Source organism: Zingiber officinale, chromosome 4B (genome assembly GCF_018446385.1).
Source record: "Zingiber officinale cultivar Zhangliang chromosome 4B, Zo_v1.1, whole genome shotgun sequence".
In the NCBI taxonomy this organism is placed as follows: Eukaryota; Viridiplantae; Streptophyta; class Magnoliopsida; order Zingiberales; family Zingiberaceae; genus Zingiber; species Zingiber officinale.
Window position 1 is genome coordinate 67638830 of NC_055993.1, and position 27875 is coordinate 67666704.

At 34.3% G+C, this 27875-nt stretch overlaps 1 protein-coding gene and 1 pseudogene across 3 annotated transcripts; one reads left to right on the forward strand and one right to left on the reverse strand.

Moving 5' to 3' along the window:
• Window positions 1–3180: 3180 nt before the first annotated feature.
• LOC121979021 lies at window positions 3181–3283 on the reverse strand (annotated as a pseudogene).
• A 1084-nt stretch (window positions 3284–4367) lies between these two features.
• LOC121975121 (dual specificity protein kinase YAK1 homolog) lies at window positions 4368–27651 on the forward strand. 3 transcript variants are annotated; one of them, XM_042526539.1, is made up of 18 exons: window positions 4369–4969; window positions 13117–13316; window positions 13928–14081; window positions 14174–14283; window positions 14409–14478; window positions 14586–14668; window positions 14752–14830; window positions 14938–14978; window positions 15207–15329; window positions 19141–19291; window positions 19375–19489; window positions 19599–19681; window positions 19763–19837; window positions 20188–20265; window positions 20410–21221; window positions 22208–22387; window positions 26829–27097; window positions 27338–27651. In XM_042526539.1, the coding sequence occupies exons 1-18, from the start codon at window positions 4778–4780 to the stop codon at window positions 27409–27411; spliced, it is 2889 nt and encodes a 962-aa protein (XP_042382473.1). In that variant the 5' UTR covers window positions 4369–4777; the 3' UTR covers window positions 27412–27651. The 3 variants fall into 3 exon arrangements, with proteins under 3 accessions (XP_042382475.1, XP_042382473.1, XP_042382474.1); XM_042526540.1 differs by having other exon boundaries at window positions 20188–20262; XM_042526541.1 differs by lacking the exons at window positions 26829–27097; window positions 27338–27651 and adding an exon at window positions 23242–23367 and having other exon boundaries at window positions 4368–4969.
• The last annotated feature ends 224 nt before the right edge of the window (window positions 27652–27875 follow it).

Sequence of the window (27875 nt, forward strand, 5' to 3'; positions counted from 1 at the left end):
AATAATAGTTCTCTAGTGGAATGAATTATTATTGATAAAATTAAGTTGTGTGTTCGGGGCGAACACGGGATGCTTAATTTTATCGGGAGACCAAAACCAATTCCTCCTCTCGGTCCCTATCGTAGCCTCTTATTTATAGAGTACTATACCCACCTATACCCACCTTCATACCCATGATAAGGGGGCCGACTAAGCTTGCTTGTGGATCAAGCTTGGGTCGGCCAAGCCTTGATTCATGGGTGGTCGGCCCTAGCTTGAACCCAAGCTTAGGTGGTCGGCCACCATTAAATTTAAAAGAATTTTAATTTTAAAATTTTCTTATGTGGAAGATATAATTTATTGGAGAGAATTAAAATTAAAATATCTCTTCTACAAAAGATTAAGAAAAGAGATTAGATCTCTTTCCTTATTTGTAGATAGGAAAGATATTTTATTTTTTTATCTTTGTAAATTATTCACATGTTGAAAAATTAAAATTATGGAAATTTCTTTTTATCAACCATGAAGGGATTTTAAAGGGAAATTTTATTTTTTAAAATTTTCGAAGACAAATAAGGAATTTTTAATTGTTGATTAAAAATTGTCTTGTTTGCTCTCCATGAGGTGGCCGACCATTACATAATTGATTAGGAAATTTTATTTAATTTTTCTTAATTAATTGATGTCAAGGAAAATTAAGGAAATTTTATTGTAATTAAATTTCCTTATTTACCAAAGCTAAGGAATATAAAAGAGGGGGTTGGGGTGTCTTCATGAGATACAACCTCTATTATTCTCTCCCTCTTTTCCTTTGTGTTGTGGCCGACCATCTTCTCTCCCTCTCTTCCTCTTTGTGGTGGCCGAAACTCTTCCTTGCTTGGAGCTTTTGTGGTGGCCGGATACTACATGGAGAAGAAGAAGAAGAAGGAGAGAAAGCTTACATCCCTTGGAGCTTAGTTGGTGGAAAAGGTTCTTCATCCTTGGATTTTGGTGCTTGGCTGAAACTTGAAGGAAGAAGAAGAAGGTGCTAGGTGGTCCTCATCTTGGAAGATCGTTGTCCACACAACGTCTGAGGTTAGAAGAGGAATACGGTAGAAGATCAAGAGGTCTTTCTAAAAGGTATAACTAGTATTTTTCCTTTTTGGAAATAATACCAAATACAAGAGGTATGCGATTCTAGTATTTCGAATTTGTTTTCGATGTTGTGTTTTTTTAGTTTTTCTTTTCCTTGTGATTTGATTGTTCTTTTCGGTTGACCTAAAGTTATTTAATGAAATTAAATATTAGTTTTTCATAAAAGCCTTTGTCTAGTCGGTGGTGGTTGTTCCCATATCCAAGAAGGCCATGTGCCTCGCCACGTCAGTACTGGAAGCCAATTTTGGAAATTAATATTTAATAGAATTTATAACTTAGGTGATTTGGATCGAAAGTGTTAAGTTCCGCAGGAGATCCAAGTCTAAACCCAAAAGAACAAATAGATTAAACTTTGGATCAAACGTGTTAAGTTCCGCAGGCGATCCAAGTTTAATTTAAAAGAACACATGGTAGCTAGGAAAAGGTTCAGACCTTTGTACAAAATTTTTGTACAGTGGAACCATTAGGTTTTCCGAGTAGCAACCAACACACCTAGCTTCACTTACTAGGATTTTCATACTGCCTAGCTTCACTCACTAGGTCTTTTACCTGACTTCACTCACCAGGACTTTCACCTAGCTTCACTCACTAGGTCTTTCACCTGACTTCACTCACTAGGATTTTCCAACTGTCTATCTTCACTCATCAGGACTTCTCAGTCAAGTATCCAGTCAGTTTTGACCTACTTGACTCTTCTTCACATCTAACTGGTCAATCTTTACCAGAGGAGAATTGTAGCAACAATCTCCCCAAATGAACGATTGCACCTGCAATCTTTACGTATTATCAGTCTCCATGTATTGTCAATATATTGTCAAAAATTGAAACTTAAATATCAAGACTTAAGCTTGAGCCTTCTCAAGCTTAGTCAACCATGTCAACCTTGACCTAGGGAATATTACACTAACAGCAGCCTCAGAAATTCATAGGACCTGAAATGAGTCCAATCGGATTTGTGTAGGTCTATTAGTGGATTTCGATCAAAACCCACTAATGGACCTAGACATGCCCGATTGGACTTATTTCAGGTTCTATGGATTTCTAAGGTTGTAAGGAGTCAAAAAGTGTTATCCATTACTTATTTTGACTTCTCAGGGGTGTTAAAATATTTTTGGAAGAATCAGCTTCTCATGAGACTTTTTAAGTTCAGTTATCATAGAGGAAAGAGAAAATAAGAGAGATGGAGAAAAGAGAAGAGATGTTACATGCATAGGAGGAAAGATAAGGGAGAGAGAAATGAAAGAGAAAAGAAAAATGAAAAATAATCAAATTTGTCAAGAGGGTAGTATGAGAAGAGCATTGTAAAAGGTATTCCCTTTAATAAATACCAAAGTAGTGTACTTCTTTTGATAAATTTAAAAATTTAAATACGTCTTTTGGTAAATTATTGATTATTTTAATTTTTGACCATTAATGACATCATGCCATTGAGAGGAAGTTTAGCATGAATTAAAACTAGCATAATTAGCAAATGCATGAGTGGGATCTAATAAAATCTGTTGCCAAGTTTCGATCCTCTGACTACTATAGTCATTATCTCACAGACTTTCAAATGAACCAGTTTAAAATTAAATTATGTTAATGTCTTTTTTTTACACTGAAAAAATTTCAAGATTTATTAGTAATTTTAACTTTTTATCCTTCTCAAATCACATACACGTAACCTAATTTCTATTATCTACATCGCTTCTTCTCGCTGTCTCAATCCTTATCGGTTCTTCATTGTTCTCTTCTCCCCCCTTTCTCTCCAATTTTTACTACAGCTTTCTCCTTCTTATCCCTTTTATATCACAACACATCAATCCATCCGTTTTGACTCTTCTGCATATCGATACAGCCATATCAATCCATTTATATCTCATCGATTCTTCGAAAATAATCATAGCTGCATTTATCCATCTCTGTATCTCATCAATCATCAATTTTTCAGATAATATAAGATGTTTTTGCTACATAACTTAAGGTATGATCAATAACCTAATTTTTTACTTTATTTTCATATTAAGATTTTTATATAATAAATTATACTATTATTAAATAATGTTGTTTAATTACTAATCTACTATAATGGACTCTCTAATAAAAAATTAATTTAATTTTTTATATCAGATATTAAATTGATAAGAATAAATACTACATTTGATCTTAACCCAAAAATCGAGAAAGATATGTTTTCTAATCTAAGTTATTTATAGAAACTTATCCGCTTATGATATTGTCAATCCTAAGAAATGAGGCTAAAAAGAATCATGATTGTGCATATTTTTATATAAAAAATAATAAAAAATTACTAAAAGATATTAACATAATTTAATTTTAGACTTTATCAAAATAGTAAAATAATTTACATGTATTTATATATTATATTATACATGTAACGTGGGTAAGTGATGACTAATTTGTAATATAGATATGAAATCATTCATATATTTATTTATTTATTAGAGAATTTAATAAATGCGTGAGACATGACATGTTAAAAATATGAAACATAATATGTTTTTATAGAAATTAGTTTAAAAAGTTCAAAATAAGGTGCTACCTAATTCTTAATTTTATTATTATTTTAAGAAAAATATATTGATTAAAAGCACTTGGCTTACAGTATTTTTTCTTTACAAGACTGCATCTAATTTTTTCTTAAACAATAATAAATTTTAGGATGTTCATTATAATTAAATAATATTTTTTTTCTAAAATTATGTAGCCATAATTTAAAACGATATCTTTATCTTTAATTTTAAATAAAGATCATTCGACCGCCGGCTTATATAATGAACCGTTTGCAAGTTATCTTAAAATATTAAAATAGAATTAAGAATTTAATTTAATTTAAAAGTATTTTATCTCGGTTTTAGAAAATGCATTAAACATTTTTAATTGTAACAAAACCTGTATTTTGTAGTCAATTGTGTTTAACGTAAACGGGAGGGTTTGGTATATATATTATATCGAAAAATTTTAATATATTAAATTTTTAATATGATATAAATTTTATATGGTGTATAATATTAATATAATTAGCTTAATTTTTACTACCTTAGTTTTGGTTACATTTTTTAAATTTCTTTAGTAGTTTATTAAAATATTTGAAATTCTATCCGAAAAAAATAAATTAAATTATTATTAAATAAAGGCGCCGCAGCACATTATACATAAACATGATTGGCTAAGAAATAAATAGACGTTATTTGTTATTTATTTTATCGTGTAAGAAAGTAACGGAAAAAAAAAGAAAGCGAAGGAAATTAAATTGCCGAAATCCAGTCTGGGTTCATTTCGTTTCGTAGCGGAAGAAGACGGCCTCAATTTCTCTCCCCTTTTACTCTTCGTCTGCCTTCTACTTTCCCTCCCATCTCCCCTCCCTCCAATCGCCATCTTTACTGTCGCCTTAGGCTGGCCGGAAGCCTAGCCCTCTCGTCGACTGCCCTTCCGCCGTTGAACTCCTGATCTCTTCGTTGCCGGTGCCCTTTGCCGCCTCGATGCGGCACCGGAGTTGAGGGATGATCTCGGATTCATCCGGCGTGTTCGCCGCCTTGCGGGCTCTTGATAAATTCGGGAACTGCTGACGTGGTCCGGATCTCGTTGCTCCGCCGGCTTCTCAAGCTCGAGCCGTTGGCGCGCGGGTGATGGTGGTCCGGTGGGGCTGATTGGTAGGGGTTCTATGGCAGAGGATGGTTCCGGTAAGGTCGGGGCGGATGGATCTTGCGATACATCGATCGATGCTTATTTGCGGTGGAATCCTCGTTCGACGGCTTTCCGTCCGTATGTTTCTCCTCCCCAATCGTCCGGGGAGAACTCGTTGGAATCCAGCGGAAGGGACACCAGCAAATTTCGTGGGTTCTTCAAGAAATCCGTGCGTTTCCCCCTCCCCCCTGTAGCTCCTTTTTAGCTTTCGTGCAACCAATAAAACTAGTGTAGTTTATATGTTTTCACTATTTTGATTTCCGAGTCAAAGGGCTTTTATCTCAAAGATTGACGATTGGAGTCTCAGTGACTAAGTTTTCCATTATATTTAAAATGGTGAATTCTGAATCAAACGCACTTTGACTTAATGCAAGTTCCATTCTGTGAACTAATGCTAGAAAAAAATGATTCAATTTGATGTCGTGTTCTTTAATGAGTTCATGCAATATTGTAGTCCAATCTAGGTTGGCTAGATGAATCCGAGCTGAGGTATCAATATCATAGTCCAACTTAGGTGGGCTAGATGAATCTGAGCTGAGGTATATTCATCTTTGAGGTTGGCTACAACTAGAGACTGCCTAATGTACTAATGCAGTAGAATCATGAAATGTTGCACTTGTTAGTCAATCCTTGAGAAGCTATATGAGTCAAATACATTATTTCTATATTTATGTCATCATATATGCCTGACAATCAAGTAAAATGTTATGGCTTCTCTAACTAAAGATGTCCTCACTGGAGCATGAAATCAATCTGCACCATGTTAGTACTAATGACATAGACCTCATGTCATTTTGAGATGAGTGTCATCATTTAATCGTACAGCTAGCAAATGATGAGAACATCTGGTTGATGATCACCCATTGACTCTAGTCCTTAAGAAAATTTGCTATGCAAAGACAAGCTTTATTGCACTCCCGTCTATATGTAACCAATCTGAGGTAATCTATTGACATCGAAGCTAGGCTAAGTAGATGAAGTGTCCTAGTATCAGAGGTTATATATATATATATATATATATATATATATATATCTATTGACATTGAAGCTAGGCTAAGTAGTGCATGCTAATTTTTTTCCAATCAGGTTTCTATATATGTGGGTTATTTGTAACTTGTATTGTTTCTAGTCAAATATAGGTAACTTGATTTTGTAAAGACTCCTTAATAGCAATTTATATTTCTGAGTTATTAGTGATTCATAATATGCACCCAATTTTTTTTTTTTGTTAGCATATTTATCTGTTTGAACATTTTCTTCAAAATCAATAGTAGCTAACGTTTTCTTTTTATTAGCATATTTATTGGTTAATTATGCAGTCAAACATTAACTTATTAGGCTCAACCATTGGCCTAAAATGCATAAGCCTAATAGAAGCTCCTTTATTAAGCCATAACTCACCGTGTGAGATTAAATTGGTCTATTACAAAAATTTCCCCATTTAAGGCGATGTCCCCATCAAGATCCAAACTCTCATCTCATAGATTAGAATCCACCTCAATCGGCAACATGTGAGGCGCAATGGTTGGCTCTTCGCCTCTTCCTTCATGCAGAGAACCCTTTCTAATAGCTTACCATGCCTATAATTAGGTTCATTTTGATACCAATCATTAGAAATTGATTAGGTTAAATCAACCCATCAACCACTAGCCCAAATGCTTAAACCGGTAGTTAACTCATCTAAGCTGCACAGCTCCTCTATTAGCTCACTATTCATCATGTGTGATTAAATTTGGGTGTTAGAATAATAGATAGAGCAAGTTGATGTTTATTTATAACAAAAGTATATGTTTGTATTAGGGGACCTTTGATAGCAATCTACAAATTATTATTTATTTCATTTCATTAGAAATTGAAGTGAAATGAGCAATAGGAAACATCCTTGTCAATTACTTTTGACATACTGCAACAACAACAACCAACCCTTTTCGTGGGGTCGACTATATGGATCATTTTACGCCATTGAGTTTTATCTCCAACTATATCATCATCTATACTTAAATAAATTTTATCTTGTTTTATTGTTGCTAACCAAATCTTTTTTGGTCTTTTTCGTTTGATATGCGTGTTTGTCATAGTTTCACATCGCCTAACTAGAGCATTTATTGGTCGTCTAATACATGTTCGTACCGTGTCTCTTAGAGTTTTCCTTTAATAGATGCAACTCCGACTTTCTCTCTAATGCTCTTATTTCTTATTCTGTCCATTCTCGCATGTCCACACACCCATCTTAATATCCTCATCTTTGCAACTCTTATCTTCTGCTCGAGTCATAGCCCAACATTCAACTCTATATAACATAACAGGTCTGACTGCGATTTTATAGAATTTTTCTTTAAGTTTTATAGGTACTTTACAACCACATAAAACATTCGATGCTCTCCTCCATTTCAACCATCTTGCTTGTATTCTATATAAGATATCTCTCTCAATCCCTCCATCATTTTGCAAAAATGATCCTAAATATCTAAAGCTCTCGATTTCGAACAACTCGTCATCTCCTATCTTAATAATTGTGTTATTATATCTAATATTGCTAAATTTGAATTCTATATATTATGTCTTTATTCTACTAAGTCTAAAATCTTTCCCTTCTAATGTTTTCCATCAAGATTCTAGTTTAGCATTTACTCTTTCAGGTGTTTCATCTACTAAAATAATATCATCTGCAAACAACATGCATTACGGTATTGTCTTGAATATTTGCAGTGAGTTCGTCCATAATTAGTATAAAAAGATAGGGACTTAGAGCTGATCCTTGATGTAACCCTATCTTTATTGGAAATGCTTCAGTTACTTCGCCTGAAGTCTTTACTCTAGTCGTTACATTTTCATACATATCCTTAATTAGTTCAATATATTATACGTTAACATCTCTCTTTTCTAAAATTCTCCATATAATTTCTCTTGGGACTTTATCATAAGTTTTTTCTAAGTCAATGAATACAATGTGTAGATCTTGTTTTCGCACCCGATATTTTTCAATTAATTGTCTAAGAAGATGTATAACTTCTATTGTCGACCTTCCAGGCATGAACCCAAATTGATTTTCGGTCACCGTGGTCTCCTTAATCTCTTTTCTATTACTTTTTCATAAAGTTTTATGGTATGACTCATTAGTTTGATACCCCTATAGTTTGCACAATTTTGTATGTCTCCTTTGTTTTTATATAAGGGAACTAGAGTACTTATCTTCTATTGATTAGACATTTTTTTTTTCGTTTACAATATCATGTTAAATAATTTTGTAAGTCATTCAATACCTTGTTTTCCTAGACACTTTCGTACCTCTATCGGAATATCATCTGGTCCAAATGACTTTTTCATTGTGCATCTCATTTAAAGCTAGTTCTACATTTGAAGTTTGAATTCTATGATAAAAATTTAAATTTTTATACTCATTTGACCTACTTAAATTATCTAAGTTAAGTTGATCATCTAAACCTTCATTAAAAAGTTGATGAAAATACTTTTGCACTGCTCTTTTATTTTTCCATTGTTTAGTAGTACCTTATTACATTTATCTTTAATACATTTTATTTGGATAATATCTCTTGTCTTCCTTTCTCTCACTTTACCTATTCTAAGATGTCTTTCCCCTTCTTTTGTATCCAATTTTTGATATAATTATTCAAAAGTTTCATTCTTTGATTCATTCACTACTCTCTTAACTTTTTTCTTAGTTATTGTATAGTTTTTTAAGTTTTTCTCGTTCTTACAAATATATAATTCTTTATAAGCTATTCGTTTTTCATTCACTTTTTCTTGTACTTTCTCATTCTACCACCAAGATTCCTTATTTAGTGGTGTATGTCTCTTTGATTCACCGATTACATTCTTAGTTACTATTTTCAACTTTGATACCATCTTATCCCATGTCGTATTAGAATTATCATATATTTCATTTAATGCTTGTACTCCTACTTTCTCTTTAAATATATTTTGCTTTTTACCGTTTAACTTCCGCCACTTAATTATAGGAGTCATATATATTTTCTTTCTATTGATATTATGCTTGATGCGTATATCCAACACTACTAACCTATGTTGGGCAGTTAAACTTTCTCCGGGAATGATCTTGCAATCTTTACAAATCTTTCTATCATTCTTCCTAAATATAAGAAAGTCAATTTGCGATTTATTATTGTCACTTTTGAACGTGCTTAAGTATTCTTTCCTTTTCTTAAAAAACGTGTTAGTTAGTATAAGGTCATATACTATCGCAAAATCTAATATAGTTTTTTCTTCCTCATTTCTCGTTCCAAACCCATAACCCCCATGCACCCTCTCATATTCTTCATTGTTCACTCCGACATGCTCATTTAGATCACCTCCTATTAAAATCATTTTATTTGGCGGAATGTTTTGTAATATTTCATCTAAGTCGTCCCAAAATCTTGATTTGGTAGCTTCATCTAATCCTACTTGCGGTGCATTTATATTTTCTTTCGCCACTATTATCTTAAGGGATATAATTCTATCCCCTTTTCTAACTACTTTTACAACTTCATCTTTTAACGAACTATCTACAACAATACCCACTCCATTTCTTGTTTTGCTGTTTCCTATGTATCATAACTTAAAATCCGATTTCTCTATCAGTTTTGTCTTTTCGCCTACCCATGTTATCTATTGTACACACAAAATACTAATTCTTCTCCTAATCATCATATCTACTACCTCCACTAAGGGATCCTATGTTTCATGTTCCAAATATTAGATTATTAGTTTTTCTATCATATTTGTTCTTATCCATCCTATGGTGTGAGAACTCTTACCTATTTAACATTATATCCAAGTTCTTATGGAGATGTAGTGGTCCTTGCCGATACGTTACAGTCGGATCCCGTAATGCGAACTCTTGCATATTTAGTACTATACCGAGTTCTAGAGATACAGCGGTCCTTGTCGAGACGTTATAGTTAGACTCTGCAACGCGTTCCTTTCAGGGAACAACTTAGTATTAGCACAATAGTTTAATGAATCCATTCATTGAATATTTGTTTAACACTGGCGGGCAACCTAATGCAACCCTCCTCCTTTATCCGGGCTTGAGATCGGCCATACCTGGTTCGTCACGGGCGGAGTTATTGCCAAATGGAATATAAGTTCTAAGTTACAAGCAATTTTACTTTTATTGTCATTCTAAGTATCTATGTGACAAGATTTACTCCTCTCAATCATTGTTAGGGTGTTGAGTTCACCTTGTTATCATTGACTTTATCTCCATTTGATAAGTTTTTTTTCTTTCATGATATTATTTACTTAAAATTATTTTGACTATTATATTTCTACCGTATAATATAAAATTTATTTATTTTTTCTTCTATAATAAATACAGTTCACTTTTTGGTTATTTGAGTTAATTTAATTTCTCAATGGGTTGAATTTACTTTTGTTTTGCTAGATTTAACTTTCAATTTGTTCTCTTTCTTATTTTAGAATCATATAAAATAAGATTTGTAATACATCGTATTGAATCACATTGAATCCAACTAAATCATCAGGTTCATCTCACTTCCAATTCATGTTGGGGTTGTAAGGTTGCAAACATAGTCCCATATTGAAAACACATGGGAAAGATCATGGGTTTATAAGAGAAAAGATATCTCTATTGGCATGATGCCTTTTGGGTAGAGCCCAAGAGCAAAACCATGAGGGCTTAGACCCAAAGTGGACAATATCATGCTATTGTGGAGATATCTAAATTCTTTTCGATCCTACAATTGGTATCAGTGCCTGGACTGTCAGAAGGTTTAACCGCCGACTGTGCATAAGAGCTATGATCTGATTGAGCCATGTGGGTACAATATTGACCTCGAACAAATAAAGTGGGGGCTCCTATGTTCGGATCAAGAGGATCAGACACCAGGCAGGAAGTCCTAGTTGCGGCTAGGCAAGGAAGTCCTAGTAGGTCGGGTGGACCGAGGGGCAGGAAGACCTGGTGGGTCGAGGATCGGACATGGGAAGCCTGTGGTCCTTTGTTTGAGGGGGGAATTGTTGGGGTTGCAAGGTTGCAAACATAGTCCCACATTGAAAACACATGGGAAAGATCATGGGTTTATAAGAGAAAGATATCTCCATTTGGCAAGAGGCCTTTTGGGGAGAGCCCAAGAGCAAAACCATGAGGGCTTAGGCTCAAAGTGGACAATATCATGCCATTGTGAAGATATCTAAATTCTTTTCGATCCTACAATTCATATATAAAAATGTGAATCATATTGTGTGATATGAATTGTGAATTGTATGATTGTGATAATTATATCTAAATCCTAATTGGTAAACAATTGAATTTTTTTTTTGAAATTTTTGGGCAGTATTATCCAAATTTTCATGGGGAAAAAATTAAAAAGGTGCTCCTTATTTTCATTATCGTGTCTTATTTTTCATCTTGAAAATACCTTTATTTTAGTGTTATTGTAGTAACTTCAGCCAATACTGCTATAACATGCTCAAACTGCTCAAATATTGGTTAAAACTTCTCCAATTTGATTAAAATTGTTCCAACCAACTTTAAATACTATTGAAGCAATTTTGACCGAAGCTACTACAACATGGAGCAGTTTTGGCCGAAGCTGTTATTACAATGTGTGTGTTGGAATAAGACTATTTTCAAAATGAAAAATATAATAGGACATCCTTTGGATATTTTTTCAAAATAGGGCATCCTTTTGATGATAATGAAAAGAAGGGGTACATTTTTTATTTTTTTTATAAAATATAAAATTATAGAGAAATCTCTCTTTTCAATTTTAACATTCTCTAAATTTAATTTTAAGCTAATTTTTAAAATAAACCATGCTACATTTTTTTTTTGAAAAAGTACAATATTACCATTTTAATTTATATAATTATCTGTGCTGCTGTGTATGACATAGGAGAAAAGATAGTTTTAAACTAAATAAAAAAATTCACTATTGAAGGGATGAAGTGCATATCACTGCTTACATGTCTTGCTTACTGTTAGAATGGGCTTTTACACACGTAGTTGTTTATAGTGATTGAATAGGTACCTTGTTTCAACGTATTATTTGGCATTGATTGTATACCACTACGTTATTATTTTTTTTCTAAAACCTTAACAGCCTTGCATGAAGCTTATTGGTAAGAAACTATTGACATGGCCAAACACAAATAAATGCAACTTAGGAGTACATTGAAATTTTATTTCCTTATATATCTCACCATTCTACTGGTCTAGAGTCTAGATCCTATATTGAGTGACCAATCTTAATGAAATGGGTGTTTAAAACCTTATTGCATGTCAAGGTATCCAATTTGGATCCATGCTGCATTATGGTTTGAATTCTGCGTGTGATTGTTTGTTGCCTGAATGAATCCCATATTAACCAGGGTAGATTATTTCTTTGTATGCATTAAGCGAAGTGCGCTTGCATGTTTTGAATTGTTTGTTTGACATATTTTATCATTTAGGGTGTGTTTCTTGTGAGAGAAGGAAAACACGGATGCAAATTAGGTAACAAAAAATTGTTCAATGACATTTTCTCCTTTTCCTTTGGCAGAAGAATAGAGCAATCTTTTCCCAATTTTATTCTATATTGCTTCCATCTGATTTGGATGAAAAACTCACTTTCATGCAATGGAGCTAAAAACAAGGCCAAAAAAATTTCAAAATTATTTTTTCACATCTATTTTTGATTTATGTTTTTAAAAATATTTTTAATAGATAATGTTTGGAAATTTAAATTTCCCTCTGTCGTTCCTTTCATCCAAGCAAACAAAGGACTAAAAACTCTACCTTTTTCCCTTCAAGGAAATAAAAAAAAATAGACAGTCCGGTGCACGAAGCTCCTGCCAATGCGGATCTCGGGGAAGGGTCGGATCACATTGGGTCTACTGTACTTTGAATTTTACTCGAGGCTGATTTCGCGACTTTAACCCATGACCTCAAGGTCACATAGGAGCAACTTTACCATTGTGTCAAAGCTTCCCTGCCCTCCAAGGAAACCAAAACAAAGAAAAACATTTTTCAATTGTTTTTTCTTATGTGTTTTTTTTCTCCTAGTTATTTCCTTTCTTTATCAGAAACATAGCCTTAATTTCTAATTGATACCTTTCTGGGTTGTTTAACAATTTCCTGTTGTTTTTTGTAATATAATGCCATCTGATGCATTAAGCTGTTTCATGAGCAAATGAAGTACTGTTTTGCACTTAACTGTACATTCCTATGATGAACTTGTACTATTGATCTTGTTCCATTAAGAGTTTTGTAGACATGTTGATCTGTTCTATTCACTTGTAATCCTTTATAGTATGGAACCAAATATTTGGTTCTGATGAAATTTGTTCATGCAGCTTGTAGCAAAACTGACCAAGGGTATAGTTGAAACTTTCCAAACATGCAACCCTGCCTTTCGATATTCAGAGTCACTGAATCAAAAACGATTCCTAACCAATCCATCCACTGGGGTACTGAATGATGGTTTTGACAATGCAAATTCAGATCTCATCTTGTATGTGAATTTTGAGCTGGTCAACTCAGAAACAAAAGGAAGGTTAGGCTTCTCATATTAATTAAAAAGCGATTAGTTTTATTAGTTTCTTTCTAGATAATGCCTTTTCTATTCATTATATTTTATCTTTTGTTGTATTAAGATGCTAACTAACAGTCTTTTTTTATAGTAAAGTTTGAATTTATTGTTGTCTTATATACCTTCATCACTGATAATTTTGATAGTTGATACTACTCTGTTTTGGATGTTCTTTGTTTCTTTCATCAATTGATTTGTCTTACATTTTGTTGTTAATTTTAGGGCTATGTTTCCCCCTATTCCAATTGCAGTCGAATCTTTATTAATCTTTGTAAATTACATTAATCAGTTGAAACTGTTATTGACAGTTGGACAATGCCAGAAACTATCTTAAATCATTATGACCGATATACCATGTTTTAGTGTTGATTGGACTATATACCAAGAGTACATTATAATCAGACATTTAAAACCATAATTGAGGCCTTAAATTTTGTGACTACACAATTAGAAGACTGCATAGACAGTGTTCGTGTTATTGGCTATGAGAACATATTGTATACTTTATGCTAAAAAATTTGAAGCATTAATTTACCTATAACATTTTTCATACTAATATCCCTTTTGGATTTTAGGTACATTGTCAAAGATGCCCTTGGCCAAGGGACCTTTGGACAGGTTGCCAAATGCTGGGATCTGGAATCTAACAAATATGTTGCTGTGAAGGTTATTAAGAACCAACCTGCTTACTATCGACAGGCATTGGTTGAGGTTTCTATCCTGGACATGGTAAATGGTGCAAATAAAAGTTATTTATGTTTGTATCAAACCTTTGATAGATCTGGCAACTAATTTCAGTGTTTTTTTTTTTAAATTTTCAGTTAAATAAGAAGTATGATCCTGATGATAAACATCACATAGTCCGGATGCTTGATTATTTTGTATTTCATCGGCACTTGTGCATATCATTTGAAATGCTTGGCTCAAACCTGTAAGCCGTCTTTGATATATATATGAACTATATATATGAACATTTAACATAATTTTTTGTGTTGTATTGAATGATTTCTCTATGTGTAATAGTTATATGACACTGATGTATGCTGAGTGTTGTAGGTATGAATTGATCAAAATGAACCACTTCAAAGGTTTGTCCCTGAGCATTGTGCAGGCATTCTCAAAACAGGTAGGAGACCTCATATTAAAAGTTTTGGCTTAGACACCTTTACAGTTTTGGTTGATAGAAGCTCCTTTTATATGATTGCTTCATGCATTTTTTGTCAACTTTCTTAGATCTTGCATGCATTGATTGTCATGAAAGATGCTGGTATAATTCATTGTGATATGAAGCCAGAGAACATACTCATGTCAACAAGGTGAGGTGGTAATTGTAAGAGCAGGCGAGATCTGTTTTTTTACTCGTTCACTGAACTTGGATATAATTTTTCACCAAATCTAGTGTGAAGCCTCCACAAATAAAAGTTATTGATTTTGGATCAGCTTGTATGGAAGGTCGAACAGTCTACTCTTACATACAGGTTCCTATTATATCTCACTATTAGTTTTACATATTGCAAATTAAGAATAGTGCTTATAGAATGTTAATACACAGTAATCATGCTATACCTGTTTGTATGTGTTGCAGAGCCGCTACTATAGGTCTCCAGAAGTTCTTCTTGGTTATCCGTATCCGTATTTTCATACTTTGTCTTGCCATTCTCTAACTTTCAGGGAAAAAAACATTTCTCTTTTTATAATCAGCATTGTTGAATTTTTTTTTTTTTTCTCATTTGAGTGCTGATTTCAAATCAACAATGCTTCTTATTTCTTTTGCAGATATTTTGTAACAATTATATTTGGTTGAAAGCTTGTAATTGTTGTGTAGAAGTGTTTTGTGCTTAATATTTCTGCTAGATATACCACTTCAATTGATATGTGGTCATTTGGATGCATTGTTGCTGAATTATTTCTTGGTTTGCCTTTGTTTCCTGGAGCCTCTGAATATGATCTCCTGAAGCGGATGATAGAGATACTTGGGTAGGTTTTTTTTTTCTTTTTCTCTCTCTTTTTCTTTTTTTCTAGCACTTTTTTTTGTTCCAGTATGCTACAGCTAATCAGTTGAGTGCTTTGTATTTGGAGATATTTTGTAGTCTTAGAACTGTTTCTTTTTTAAAGTGAAAAGAGTTTTTGGTTGTGATTATAAAGGTGGTTAAATTATATTGCTACCCATATACGCTGAGGTAGATCAAAGTTGGTTAGTCTAACTTTCGACATCCACATTACAAAGCTATTTAGATTCATTTCATGTTATCTATTAGAAATCATTGACTATTGGGGAAATTTTATTAGTAATAAGAATTGACATATCTTTTCTCTTTCAAAACTAGTATTCTTAGTTTTGATTATGGAGGCCATACACTTGTCTGATGCCGATACCAACTAAAAGATAAGATTTAAGATTCTTGGACGTAGTGGAATTGTGTCATTGTTTCTCCTTGAGAACTATTGTTGTTAGCTTTGATTATTGAGGCCACACACCAATCTGATACCAAGCTACTAGAATATAAGATTCGAGACAATTCAAAACAAGGTTTGGAATCATTGGGAAAGAGTGAGCACAGTGTCATCATCATCATAGAAGTTTTGTAGACCACGATCTACACCTTAGCCTAAGACACATGAAAGAAGCCACCGTAGACTTGTGTTATGTGATTAGCAAGGTGTTGTTGTTAGGAAGCTCCGAAGATCACAATCATTGCCTCAACCAGAAACATCTTTGTTGTTGCCTCATGTTACTCAGCTCAAAACACCTTTATTGTTGCCTCATCATGCCTAAAACATCTCCATCGCTGTCTCACATTACTCCTTAGCTCGAAACACCTTCATCACCTCATAAAAATTGATCGTGGCCCTCTCTTGAAGTCATTGCTGATCTTGCACCATGTCGTGGAAACCTTGCATGCTGCAGATGAAATCTTTGGTTGCTACAGCATCACATGGAAGCTTTGTATGAGATGCTTCAAGGTTTCAGATTATTCCACGTGCTACTTGGTAGGCGGAATGAAATGTTTCTCCTGTGCTGATCAACACAATAAAATTGTAGAATAAGAATATTAGAAGATAGATTTTTGTGCAAATCATCTTTTTTCAGTAGGCTTGCGAATCTAAACAAGAAATTAATTATAATCATTGTTAATACATCATAAATACACTGTAGGTTTTATTTTGTACCTGGTTTGAAATCTCGTACCATGTCCGGTGCCACTGTCAAAACTTATCTTTTTAAATTTCTAAAATTTGATACTGCTCAGCAGAACAAGCAATCTATCCTTAGTCTTATGAATTATGTTGATGATAATCATATCATACATCGATGAGTATCATGTCTCATATTCGACACTCCTTAACATATTACAAAACACATCAAGATGCATTGAAATAATATTTATTATTTTTTTATAATTTTTTGTAATATCAAAATTGTACCATTTCAGATGAGCACAGAGTCTGAAATTAAGTATATAGTTATGCTCTATTCTTATTTTAATCTCCTTTCTCTTTTCGTCCAATTATTCATTAGCACCATATGTTGAAATATTAGCATGGTACCAAAATAGGATCATGCTAGTTGAAGTTTGAAATTCTAACATGGTTCAAAATTTTGAACTTTAATTTTGTATCTTGTTTACTTTTTACCTTTAAGTCACAAATCTTGAAAATTAAGTTGATTAGTGAATGTATATCTTAATCTCTATTCTCTATCACCTTTTATCATTCTTAGTGGACTCACATTGGATCTCCTTGTCTAGAACCATAATCATGCAAATTGTTTAGTCCTAGACTTGGTTGGGATATGAATTAGGAAGCTCCATTTGGTAATGATAAAAAAAATTCTATCGTGTTAAATTTGCTGATCTGCCTTCAAGGCTGCCTACCGCTACATGCATGTGCTACCATCTTTGCATTCTCCACAAGAATTGCTACCTTTTGCTCATTCGCTCACCTGTGTATGAGAGCACAAGGCTCAAAATTCTTATCTCGCGGTATGCTTCTGCAATCCTTTTGGCCTTCTTCTTCAACCCTTTCCTCATCCTCTTTTGTTCTATCAACACCACTATTGATACAAATAGCATGGTATGAAAGAGTTTCATATCGGCCGGGGATCTAACCCTGGTTAGGAATGAAATTTCAACGTTTCAAGCCTTGATATGTAGTTACAATTTTCACGTGGTAAAACTATTTTTACTTATACACTACGATGACAATAACATCATACAGGGTAACAATGGAAAGCTAGTTGATAGCTGATCAACTAGCATATTGGATTGCTCGCGGATTAGTAGATCTATCAATGTTAAGTGTGTCGACTTGTCAATTGTGCTCATATATCTAATAATATCTCCGTTTCTTTCTCAATTAGTTCAATTGATGTACTATTACTATATAGTTCCATTGTCCAACTCTAGAACTCTGTCTTTTCATTTAGGTTTCAGCCTTATTCTTTATCTCTTTCTATTTCACATTTCTATCCTTTTTCCTTTTTATTTGACTCTTGATAGAAGAAAAATCTGATCTCCTAGTGCCCTGGGTCATGTTTACTATGCGGGAAGGGAATACACATGGAAACAAGGTAGTGGAAATATTTCCCCAGCTGGCAGTATGCTTTGTTTCCTTTGACAGAATGGGAGGAAGGGACAGAAAAGACTAGGGAAATCTTTCCCCAGTTTGACTAAACTTTACTTCTGTCCCATTTAGTCGGAAAAGACATTTTTCTTGTGCAATGGAACTCAAATTCGACAAATAAAAGACCAGTTTTTAAAATTTATTTTGGATTATTTTTATTTTTAAATTTATGTTTTCCTTCCTCTTTCCTTCCCTTCAAGGAAATGACTGAATGGGAAACTCCACTTTGGCCTCAAGGCATCTGTTTCCTACGGCCTGCCACCTAGGTGGATTAGTGAAGGGATGGCTGGATTGATCACTTAAATTTTTTATACCTCTTGCTGTTTACTTTGATAAATGTAATAGAAAGAATGGAAAAGTGGGTGAATAAAAATGAGCTTTCATCCGTCATTTTGAATCAATCCAAAACAGGCAGTTCAAAGAGGGATTGTATTCTAGTTTTTATCCATCTAACCAAGTAAGCAACACGATGGAAACACTTATCACTCATTCATCCATCTAATCATCTATTCATCCAACTTAATGCTTCCTCTGTTTTTCTCTTTTATACATTTGACTATTTGTCTCCCCCCGATATTCAAATATGATTTCTTTAGTCTTCTCATGGCTGTTCTGTCATCTCTGACTTTATTACTTTCATATATATATTTTTTGAACTTATCATACTTTTGTTGTATGTCTCTCTTGTCAACCAGCGAATCTTCCTTTGGATTAGCCTCAACAATACCATGTAAATACGCTAGTCATGTTTTGAACTTTAGAATATGTTACTCGTATTGTAGTTCCATGGCCGTTATTAATATCATTGCAAATTTGACTTGCAATTTCATCTCAATTTACTATGATAAACTCGTAGAACCAAGCAACACTTGCACATTCCTATCTTTTTTTTTCAATGACATTTTTTTTTTCATACTCCTATTCATTTTGACCTTATGGAGGTTTTTCTTGTTTTCAAAATTTAAAATGGGAAGGGACTATTTTATTTCTTTAAACTGCATTGCTGTAGTAGAGATTGGAAATGGTTTGGGTTTTGAAAATCTAGCAGAGAAAAATGGGGGTATGATTCTATTGATTTAGTGGTTTTATGAGTTAACTTTGTTGGTTGATTTTTGAAGTTGTCCCAGGTTTGCTAATGGTGATTCTGGTATACTATTTTACGCAGTGGACAACCACCTGATAGCTTGCTTAGGGATGCTAAAAATACTAGCAAGTTCTTTAAGCATGTTGGGAGTATTCATAGTTCAGAGCATGATGGGACCTCCAAGGGAGGCATTAGTGCTTACCGTATTCTGACCGTGGAGGAATATGAATCAGTGAGTTTTGACAATTTTGTAATGGATGATTGTTCCATATCTTATCCATTCTAAGACATATTTTTCATATGATACTTCTAAAGAGAGAGTCAAATAAACCAGACATTGGGAAGCACTACTTTAATTTTGTAAACTTGGACGATATCATTGACAACTACCCATACAGAAGAAATTTGTCAGACAAAGAGAAGTTAAAAGGTTAGAAGACAAGGTTGTATATCACGAAGTGGATAACTATTTGATTTTGCAGATGCTGAGTAGGCATTTGCTTATTTACTTTTTAAGTAAGATTATAAGCATTTTGCAGAAAGCTTAACCCGCTTAGCCTTGGTTGATTTCTTGAGGGGTCTTGTTGAATTTGACCCAGTAAAAAGATGGTCACCTTTGCAGGTCACTAGTCTAACTTAATTTGTCAGTAGTTTATGGAGTTTCAATTGAATTTTAAGTAGTTACATATGTTCTCATTTTCAGGCTTCTGGTCATCCATTTGTCACTGGAGAACCATTTGATTGTCCCTATAAACCACCCCTCGAGTCTCCAAGAATTGTAAGTCAATTCTGATATCCTAACCTTTTGGTTTCTACTTTAGTTGTGATCCTTCTGGTTTCTAATTTAGTTGTGATCTCTCCATATTGGCCGATCTGTTGTTTGTCATTTGCTTGAGATCCCTCAATTTGGAACTTGACCTATCTGATACTTTATGTTTTAGATTTAATATTTATATGTTAATTGTTTCTGATAGTCTTTCATTTCTTCTTCACTTCATGATAATGAATTTATGTCAATTAATGATGACCATGCTTGTTCTGAAGGCTACTGTTGGATGTGGGTTCTTACTCTGGATTGTTATTTGATACTGAACTAAAAATTTTTATTTTAATTTTGGGATTGTTTAGCCAGTCATGCATACTGTAACGGTGGATCACAATCCAGGAGGTGGTCATTGGCTAGCTGCTGGTCTTTCTCCTCAGGTCGTTGTGAAACCTCATTGTCATTTCGGAAGACCTTTTTATTTCCGAAATATGTAAACTGTTTGATTTGACCATTACATCACAACTTTTAGTTATGAGTTTGTCATTTGATGTTATTCCATGTTAAGCAATCTTTTCATCTTTCAGGTTTCAAGTGTTAACAAATATTCATCACAAAGTCCTCACGTTCACAAGGTGCCTATGTCTTATGGCAGTAGTTATGGCAGCTTTGGGAGCCATGGTAGCTATAATGATAATACAGGACTAGGAAGCAGTTATGGAAGCTATGGCGACGTTAATAATATTCATGCCTATAATTCACCACTAGCTCCATCTGGGTTCAATGTGCATGTACAAGTTGGAGGACCATTTCTTGGAGCTAGTCCAGATGCAAGGCATAGGTCGCAGTTTTCTCATGGACATGGGTACAGTGTTAGCCCTTATGGAGGTCTGGGACCAATGTCCCTAGGAGTAAGTCCTTCTCAGTTTACTCCTCCAAGTTCCCAGATGCAGATTTCATCAGCTTCACCTGGAAAATATGGTCCAACATCACCAGTTGGAGGTGGTTCTCGTGGTATCTCATTGAGTAAAGCAGCTGTTGTTGGCCAGTATAATAAGAGAGGTGTGGGCTACTCGTCCATGTCTGTGCAGCCTTATGGAAGTGCATCTGAACATGGACAAGGATTTTCTAGTGATGGCATGACCTCTAATCATCCTGAGACTCAGTCTCTTGGACATGGTGGTCCTTATGCTGCATTTTTAGCTTCTAGTCATACTAACTGGAGGCAACAGTTGGGAGGAGCAAGCGGCTTTTGCAGTTCAACTTCTGTCAATCTGAAAGGTTATCCTGCACCTTATATGCATAACTCCATGACTTCTCAAAGATCAGAAGTTCCATTCGATATAACAGAAGGAAGTTCATCTGTGCCTCATCCTGGAGAATGGGACCCTGGTTACAGGTAAAAACTGAATCCTAGATCCTGCAAAACTATTGTTTATTCTAGAACTTGGCCATTTCTGTTCTACCTTATTGACTTGTTTTGCTTTTGATGCATACCTGAAAGATGGGTCAATTTTCACTCAAATACATTAGCATTTTAGTGAGACTGTAGGGATTGATTCTTACAACAAGATGACCATTAGCGGATAAAGTATAGAGATCTTGTTCAGTTTATTGTGCATTGAGTTTTTATCTATGCAAATCACAAAAGTTTCCATCTATAATCTTGTCTAGAAAATAATCCTTTTTATTAAAAGAAATTATATGTTTATTTTATTATTATTTACTATTATTATTTTAAAATTGTTCAAATGTTACTAGATGATTCCTTCTACCAATAAGATTCAACCAATGTTAAGATATTTTTCCTAGTTTTGACAGTATTTGTGTTGGACATATCCAATTCAGTAAGTCTTCCTAAGCATTTTTCATCTGGTTTTACCACCAAGGTGTAGTGGACATGAAATTTGATGGATTTTATTTGTCATGCTAACAATCCTTCATATACTGCGCTTGGCAGTTTGTCTTCATATGAAAGATCATCAAGGATCATGGATGTCTTAGTTCATTTAATCACTTGTGTATTGAAGTTTTCATATCTTCTTTTATTACTAGAAAAAATAAAGATTTATGGGTGTTTAATAATATTGTGATTCCTGAGATTGTCATACTTCTTTCGTACTTTGAATTTCTTGTTTTTTTTTTCAGCATAAAAGGGGAGCCTTGGCGCAACGGTAAAGTTGTTGCCATGTGACCAAAAGGTCACGGGTTTGAATCCTGGAAACAGCCTCTTGCAAAAAGCAGGATAAGGCTGCGTACAATGGATCCTCCCTCGGGACCCCGCATGGCGGGAGCTTCATGCACCGGGCTGCCTTTTTTTTTTGCAACATAGTTATTTAGGTTATAGCTCATCTAAATGTTTTATTTGTTTTATCCCTTTCCCAGTGATGAATCTCTTTTGCAAGAGGATAATGGAGACATCAGCTCACTAAGCACTGAATTTGTGAATTGTGTGCACCTTGATGACCCATCAGATGTTACTAGCTTTTCAAGTGGAAATAACAGATATAGCCATGGTCAAAATCAAGCTCGCCTAAATTCAAAATTCCTGTCATCAAATCAAAGGTATTGAAAGCATCTGTTGCTCTTTGTTATCAATGATAGATAGCTAATTTCTGCACTTTAGTGCTGATAGCAGATGTGATGCTGAATGTCATACATGTGTGCCTGACACTGTTTTTTTTTGGGGGTTACTCTGACTCGCTGTTATATAATATAACGTAGGGATGGGCGGTTGCAATCTTCCCTAGTACCTATGCTTGTACCTGATTAATTAATCAGATATCTGGCCCACTAAATACTCATATAAAATCAAGAAATTAAAACTCATACCCACTCATTTAACTAAGCTGATTTCCTCCAGGTATCCTAACCCTCCACAAAATGGGAGGGTAGTTTACAACTACTCAAATAAATGGGAACTTGACAACAACTGCACTTGAGAAAAACTATTCATCAATAATGTTAACTATCCACGCCAATAAAAAATCGTACAAGTCTCCAAACTTGGAACTATTGCGCTTATTCAAGATGTATCCACATCTTTTTTTTTTTTTCATTTACTTGAAGAACACAGATGGCTTCAAAAATGGAAGAAGAAAACACCAATGAAAAATATGAGCATGTATCAATGGACTCTTGCACTCGTTCAATAAAAAAATGTAACTCTTTAAATATGTTGATTCCTGCATATAAATTGCACTTGTTTCTCACATAATTGTACTTGTTCTTCTTGTTTGGTTAAATGTTTAAGATGCAGAAAGTTTTTAATTAATAGAGGTCTAACTTTTATGGTTATAGAAAATTTAGTATGATTTTAGGTATATAATAAGTAGGGTAGTATTATGGTGGATAAGTTATTTATCAATAATATTACTATTACTTTGGTTAAATATTTATTATAATTTTTTAATTTACAGGTACCCATAGATACTCAAACCCACTTGAATACTCTGTATATACCCGCAAATAGCTAAGTTATGGATAGCTATTGACCCATCACAATATCTAAACCCAACAATTTAAGTCATCTATCTAGTTAACAGGTACCCATTGTTGTCTCTAATCTAACATTATCATTACTAGATTTGGTTGACTCTATATTTTTCTATCAAAACTTATATTAGTCAATGAAATTGGTTAGGCGTAACTTTTAGCATATTTTTATCCCACAAGTTTTGAATGTACTTGTTTGTGCATATTTTTATTGTGGGTCCTCCCTCGAGTGAGCTCTTTCTCAGTCATGCCCAATTTCATTCGAATGCCATGCATCGGCAATTGGAATATGTTACAAAGATGATAGGTAAGACTTGTGAGATATCGTCACACGACATCATTAACAGGCAGAATAGCACAAGCAAAATTTTCACAATATGATTCTCAGATAAAATGTACAAGTTATTACTCACAAATGTTGTAATGCAAGGTCATAAATAGGCAGGCAACAAATTGAAAGAAACTGATAACGCCATGCAAAACTTTAATCTCACCAGTAATGGTCTAAGAGTAGTACACTAAACAAATCATCTTATACTAAGCTGGCGGATGAGTCAGTATAAGAGTTATTAGTAAACACTGATAAGAGAGCTTCCTAGCAGTATAAAAGAATAATAACAAATAATACAAGAGAAAGACAATGCAAATTTTGCAATCTCTGTCATGCAATATAATGAAAACCTCAATCACTATCGTCAATCAAGGGATGGTGCTCATATCACTCAATTGAATAGGGTCACCTCAATTATAAGACCTCAAAATTTCTATTGACTATAATAGTTACTTCGATTGTTAGATCTAGAAAACTCTCTTGATCCTAAGAACTTGCATCGATACACAGTCATCACTCTGGAGGTTTAACTCTTCAGTTGAGCGTTGACATTATCCAACTGTCACAAGCCAGAATCATCACAAGATGTCATGCGATACTTAGGTTTGACCGAACTCAACTATCATAGACAACCTTAGAGCTGCAAGGCCATACAAGCTATGATTCATTACATTTGTCACAAGAATATTATCATATCCTTAAGTTGTATTCTCTATCATTTTTTGTTACACATGTCATTATGCTTTTCCATATATATAACAAGCAAATTCATTATTAATATCAACAACAAAAATGAGTATGATATAAAACATATATTTCTAGGCATGTTTCAATAAATAAATACTTTAAGCAGATAAAGGTGCAAATTCATGTATGTATATGGAATCCAAGGTAACCCCAAAACAATAAGAGCTGAAAAGGTCAAAAGAGTTTCCATAAAGTTAGGGTTTCAAACTAGAGTCTGCAAATATTGGGTCAACATAGACCTACCATCTGTTGAGATTAACCTTAGGGAAGTCATAATTACCATTGAACACCTGACAATCCAATCCACGCACATGGTCCAACAACTCTTCACATTGAATCATCTACTTGATAACTAAAGTCTCATGATACAAACTTTATGCAAATGCATTCTCAAGATTGCACCAATGAAAGCATTCATGCCCCGCTGGATGAACAAAGCTTGTATAGCTATACTAAGGTCCATCATGATGTCATAATCATATAGTGGATCATACCGATTCCATACTAAAGGCAACTTATACTGAATGTGTATGCCACCTCTGTCATGGAGACTTAGCATACGTCTCAGCTCTTCAACTTATAAATCTTTGCAATACATTTTGATTGTCAAGGACAGGAGTGTGGTTACTTCTCTAATATGTACTGCATAATTCCACTACCTAAAATTTGCCCTAAAGGATGAATGTAACATCACTTATGTCACATCTTTAGGATCCAATACTATTGGTGAACATAATGATGTAAATCGTTAACACCAACTCCCTTACCTTATGTTTATCACACAACCCATTTGGCAGCTAAGGCTCCATCAACATTTGTGACAATATGAATGTTGACATGATAACTCAATCTAACACATACTTACTCATACCAAACTCAAGTGAGAATCCTAATCTATAGTGATAGACTTGTGCCTAAAGGGAGGTTCATAATTCAACTTCCCCTCTCCACGAGTTTTGAAGCAAAACTTCCCTCTTTTAGAAGCTTTAGTCCTCATAATTGGTACAAGATTCACAAATACAAATACTAATGGGTACATGATTCACAAATACAAATACTAACACCCATATAGACACATTCAGGGCATTCCCCAAATAGAATGAGGTCGACAATCTTCACACATCACCACATGATTACTACTTATAATAGGATGATCACATTATTAATCAATCTTGCTTGTCGATAATGATTGTTGAATGTGCTCTTGTTGAGAATATAGTCCAAGGTCATCATTCTCTGTCTAACTTGTGGAGTCGCTGCCAAGATGAGAAATGATAAAGTGTGCAGCGAAGATATTAGAAACACTTTAAAAAGGAAGCCATGAACCTTACCTACAAAACTCCACTAGAAAATGATTTTCATTGTCGAAATCAAAAAAGGGGTAGAGGATGTTGTTTGCAGGAATACAAACAAGAACAGCTCCTATATAGGAGCCTAAAGTGCTAGTAATACAAGATGACTTTCTATGAAACATCACTTGTAGGCTGCAGAAGAGGATTATTTTCTTCATTGGATCCAAGACTTGAATAGGTAGCAATGGAGGGCTTGCTAATCTGTAGGAATAATGGTGGAGGGGAAGCTCTGCATGCCATCTTGACAGAGAGGGGCAGTAAAGACGTGTGCTTGTCTGTGCACTGTGAAGATAACGACAACTCCTTTGCTTGACGGGGAGGGACTCCAAAGGAAGAACCAGCACAGTGAAAACTGAGGCCTCATCGATAAACACAAAGGGCTTTGCCAACAAGGGTTGAGGAGCCTGGCCTGTAGTTGCTTTTAGTTGACAATATTATGACAAGGCTCTCATATTTTCTATACTTGCAATTGGGCTTCCTGGCCCTTTGTTCTATTGATTGCTTGTGCTCTAGATTTACATTTTTGTCCTTTTTTTTATTGAATATGGGAAAACAGTTTTACAATATGCCTTGCATGCAATTGGAAAATGACTTAGAAAATAATATATTGGGAAGAAGAGATTTGTGAATGCACTCTAGTAATTTGGGATAATTTTCCATGATAGTTTGAGTTTTAATTTTATATGCTGTAGAATTTGGAAAGAAAATATATATTACATATCATCATAATAATGAGATAACCCATGAATAGGGTATATATAGACACATAATAAAACTCTAAACCTAGTTGTGTACAGATGTGAGACTAAACCCACTAGACAAATAGCTATACCTCTAACATATATATGAGACTAAAGTAGAATACAATTCCTTGTAAAATATGTACTTTAAGATGGGAAATGTGTTCTTGTTGAGATTTTGTTGATATATATCTCTGCTACCTCATGAGTGTTACAATACTGTTTTTTACAATTTTCCACTTGTACCTTTATACTGCTCAGAATTTTGTTCATCCTAGTTGTCCATTCTCTTGCATTCCAATCCCATACAACTCATTGTTTTCCTACTTTTTTTATTTCAGAACAGATGGACTTCGTCAGACATATTCACATGTTGAAGGCCCTTCTACCTCTCATGATGTACGCGGTGGAAATGGCCGTCCACTCCAATTTTCACAAAACTTTCCAAGTCGTTTTGGACAACAATCTACTCATCGGTATAATTATATGAACCAGTCCATTATGCATGGTGAAAGAAACCATCAATATGGCCAGCCAGCTTATTTAAATTACAACATAACAGATTCTCATTCTTCTACCAATGCTATGTTCAGCAATAGCATGCCATGGGGTATAATCATACAGCATCCTTTCTTTATTGTTCCGTCTTATCAAGTTGACATATTTTAACAGTTCCTCTTCTGGCTTTGCATAGTGATCCTTAAATGGTTGATATCACAAAATATCTTGCTTATAATTTGACATGGTTTCGTTGATTCACATTGGCATTGCAACTGTGTTTTTTTTTTGTGTTAATTTTTTTGGCACATTGGGGAGAGTAATCATCTGACAGTGCTGAATGCTGTTGTAGGGAGGAGGGGTGGACATCCAATGACAACAACCCTACCAGCAGCTCATTCAAGAAAGGACTATGGAAAGATTTAGCCCTTCCAAATGGGATAATTATTAGTTGCTAGCACTGAAAGATTGCTTGCAGTTGCTTTGCTTGTGTTGTTTCTGCCTGTCCTTTAATTGGGTTGTTGATACATTGTGCTTCACATAATGTTTTGCCAATGTGGTATCTTTATATCATCTTTGGCCGTATCATCTTTGATGGATTTCACAAACATCAACAGTGTGCTGCACTTTTATCATTCAAAGCCATTTTTTAATTTCTTTTTGCCAGATTCAGAGGCAATCCTAGGGTTTCGGTTGGTGTGTGTGTGTGTCTATATATATATATATTTCCACAGCAGCTACAGGTAGAAGAAAAGGAGTGTATAATAATATAGATTAGCAGATGCCTATCTTGAAAAGCTACTCTACTGTTGCAGCTCTTCAACTGGGAAGGTCCAGAGTGCAATATCTGTTCTTGCATCTGTAAAGAATGGTTACAAGATTATCTTGTT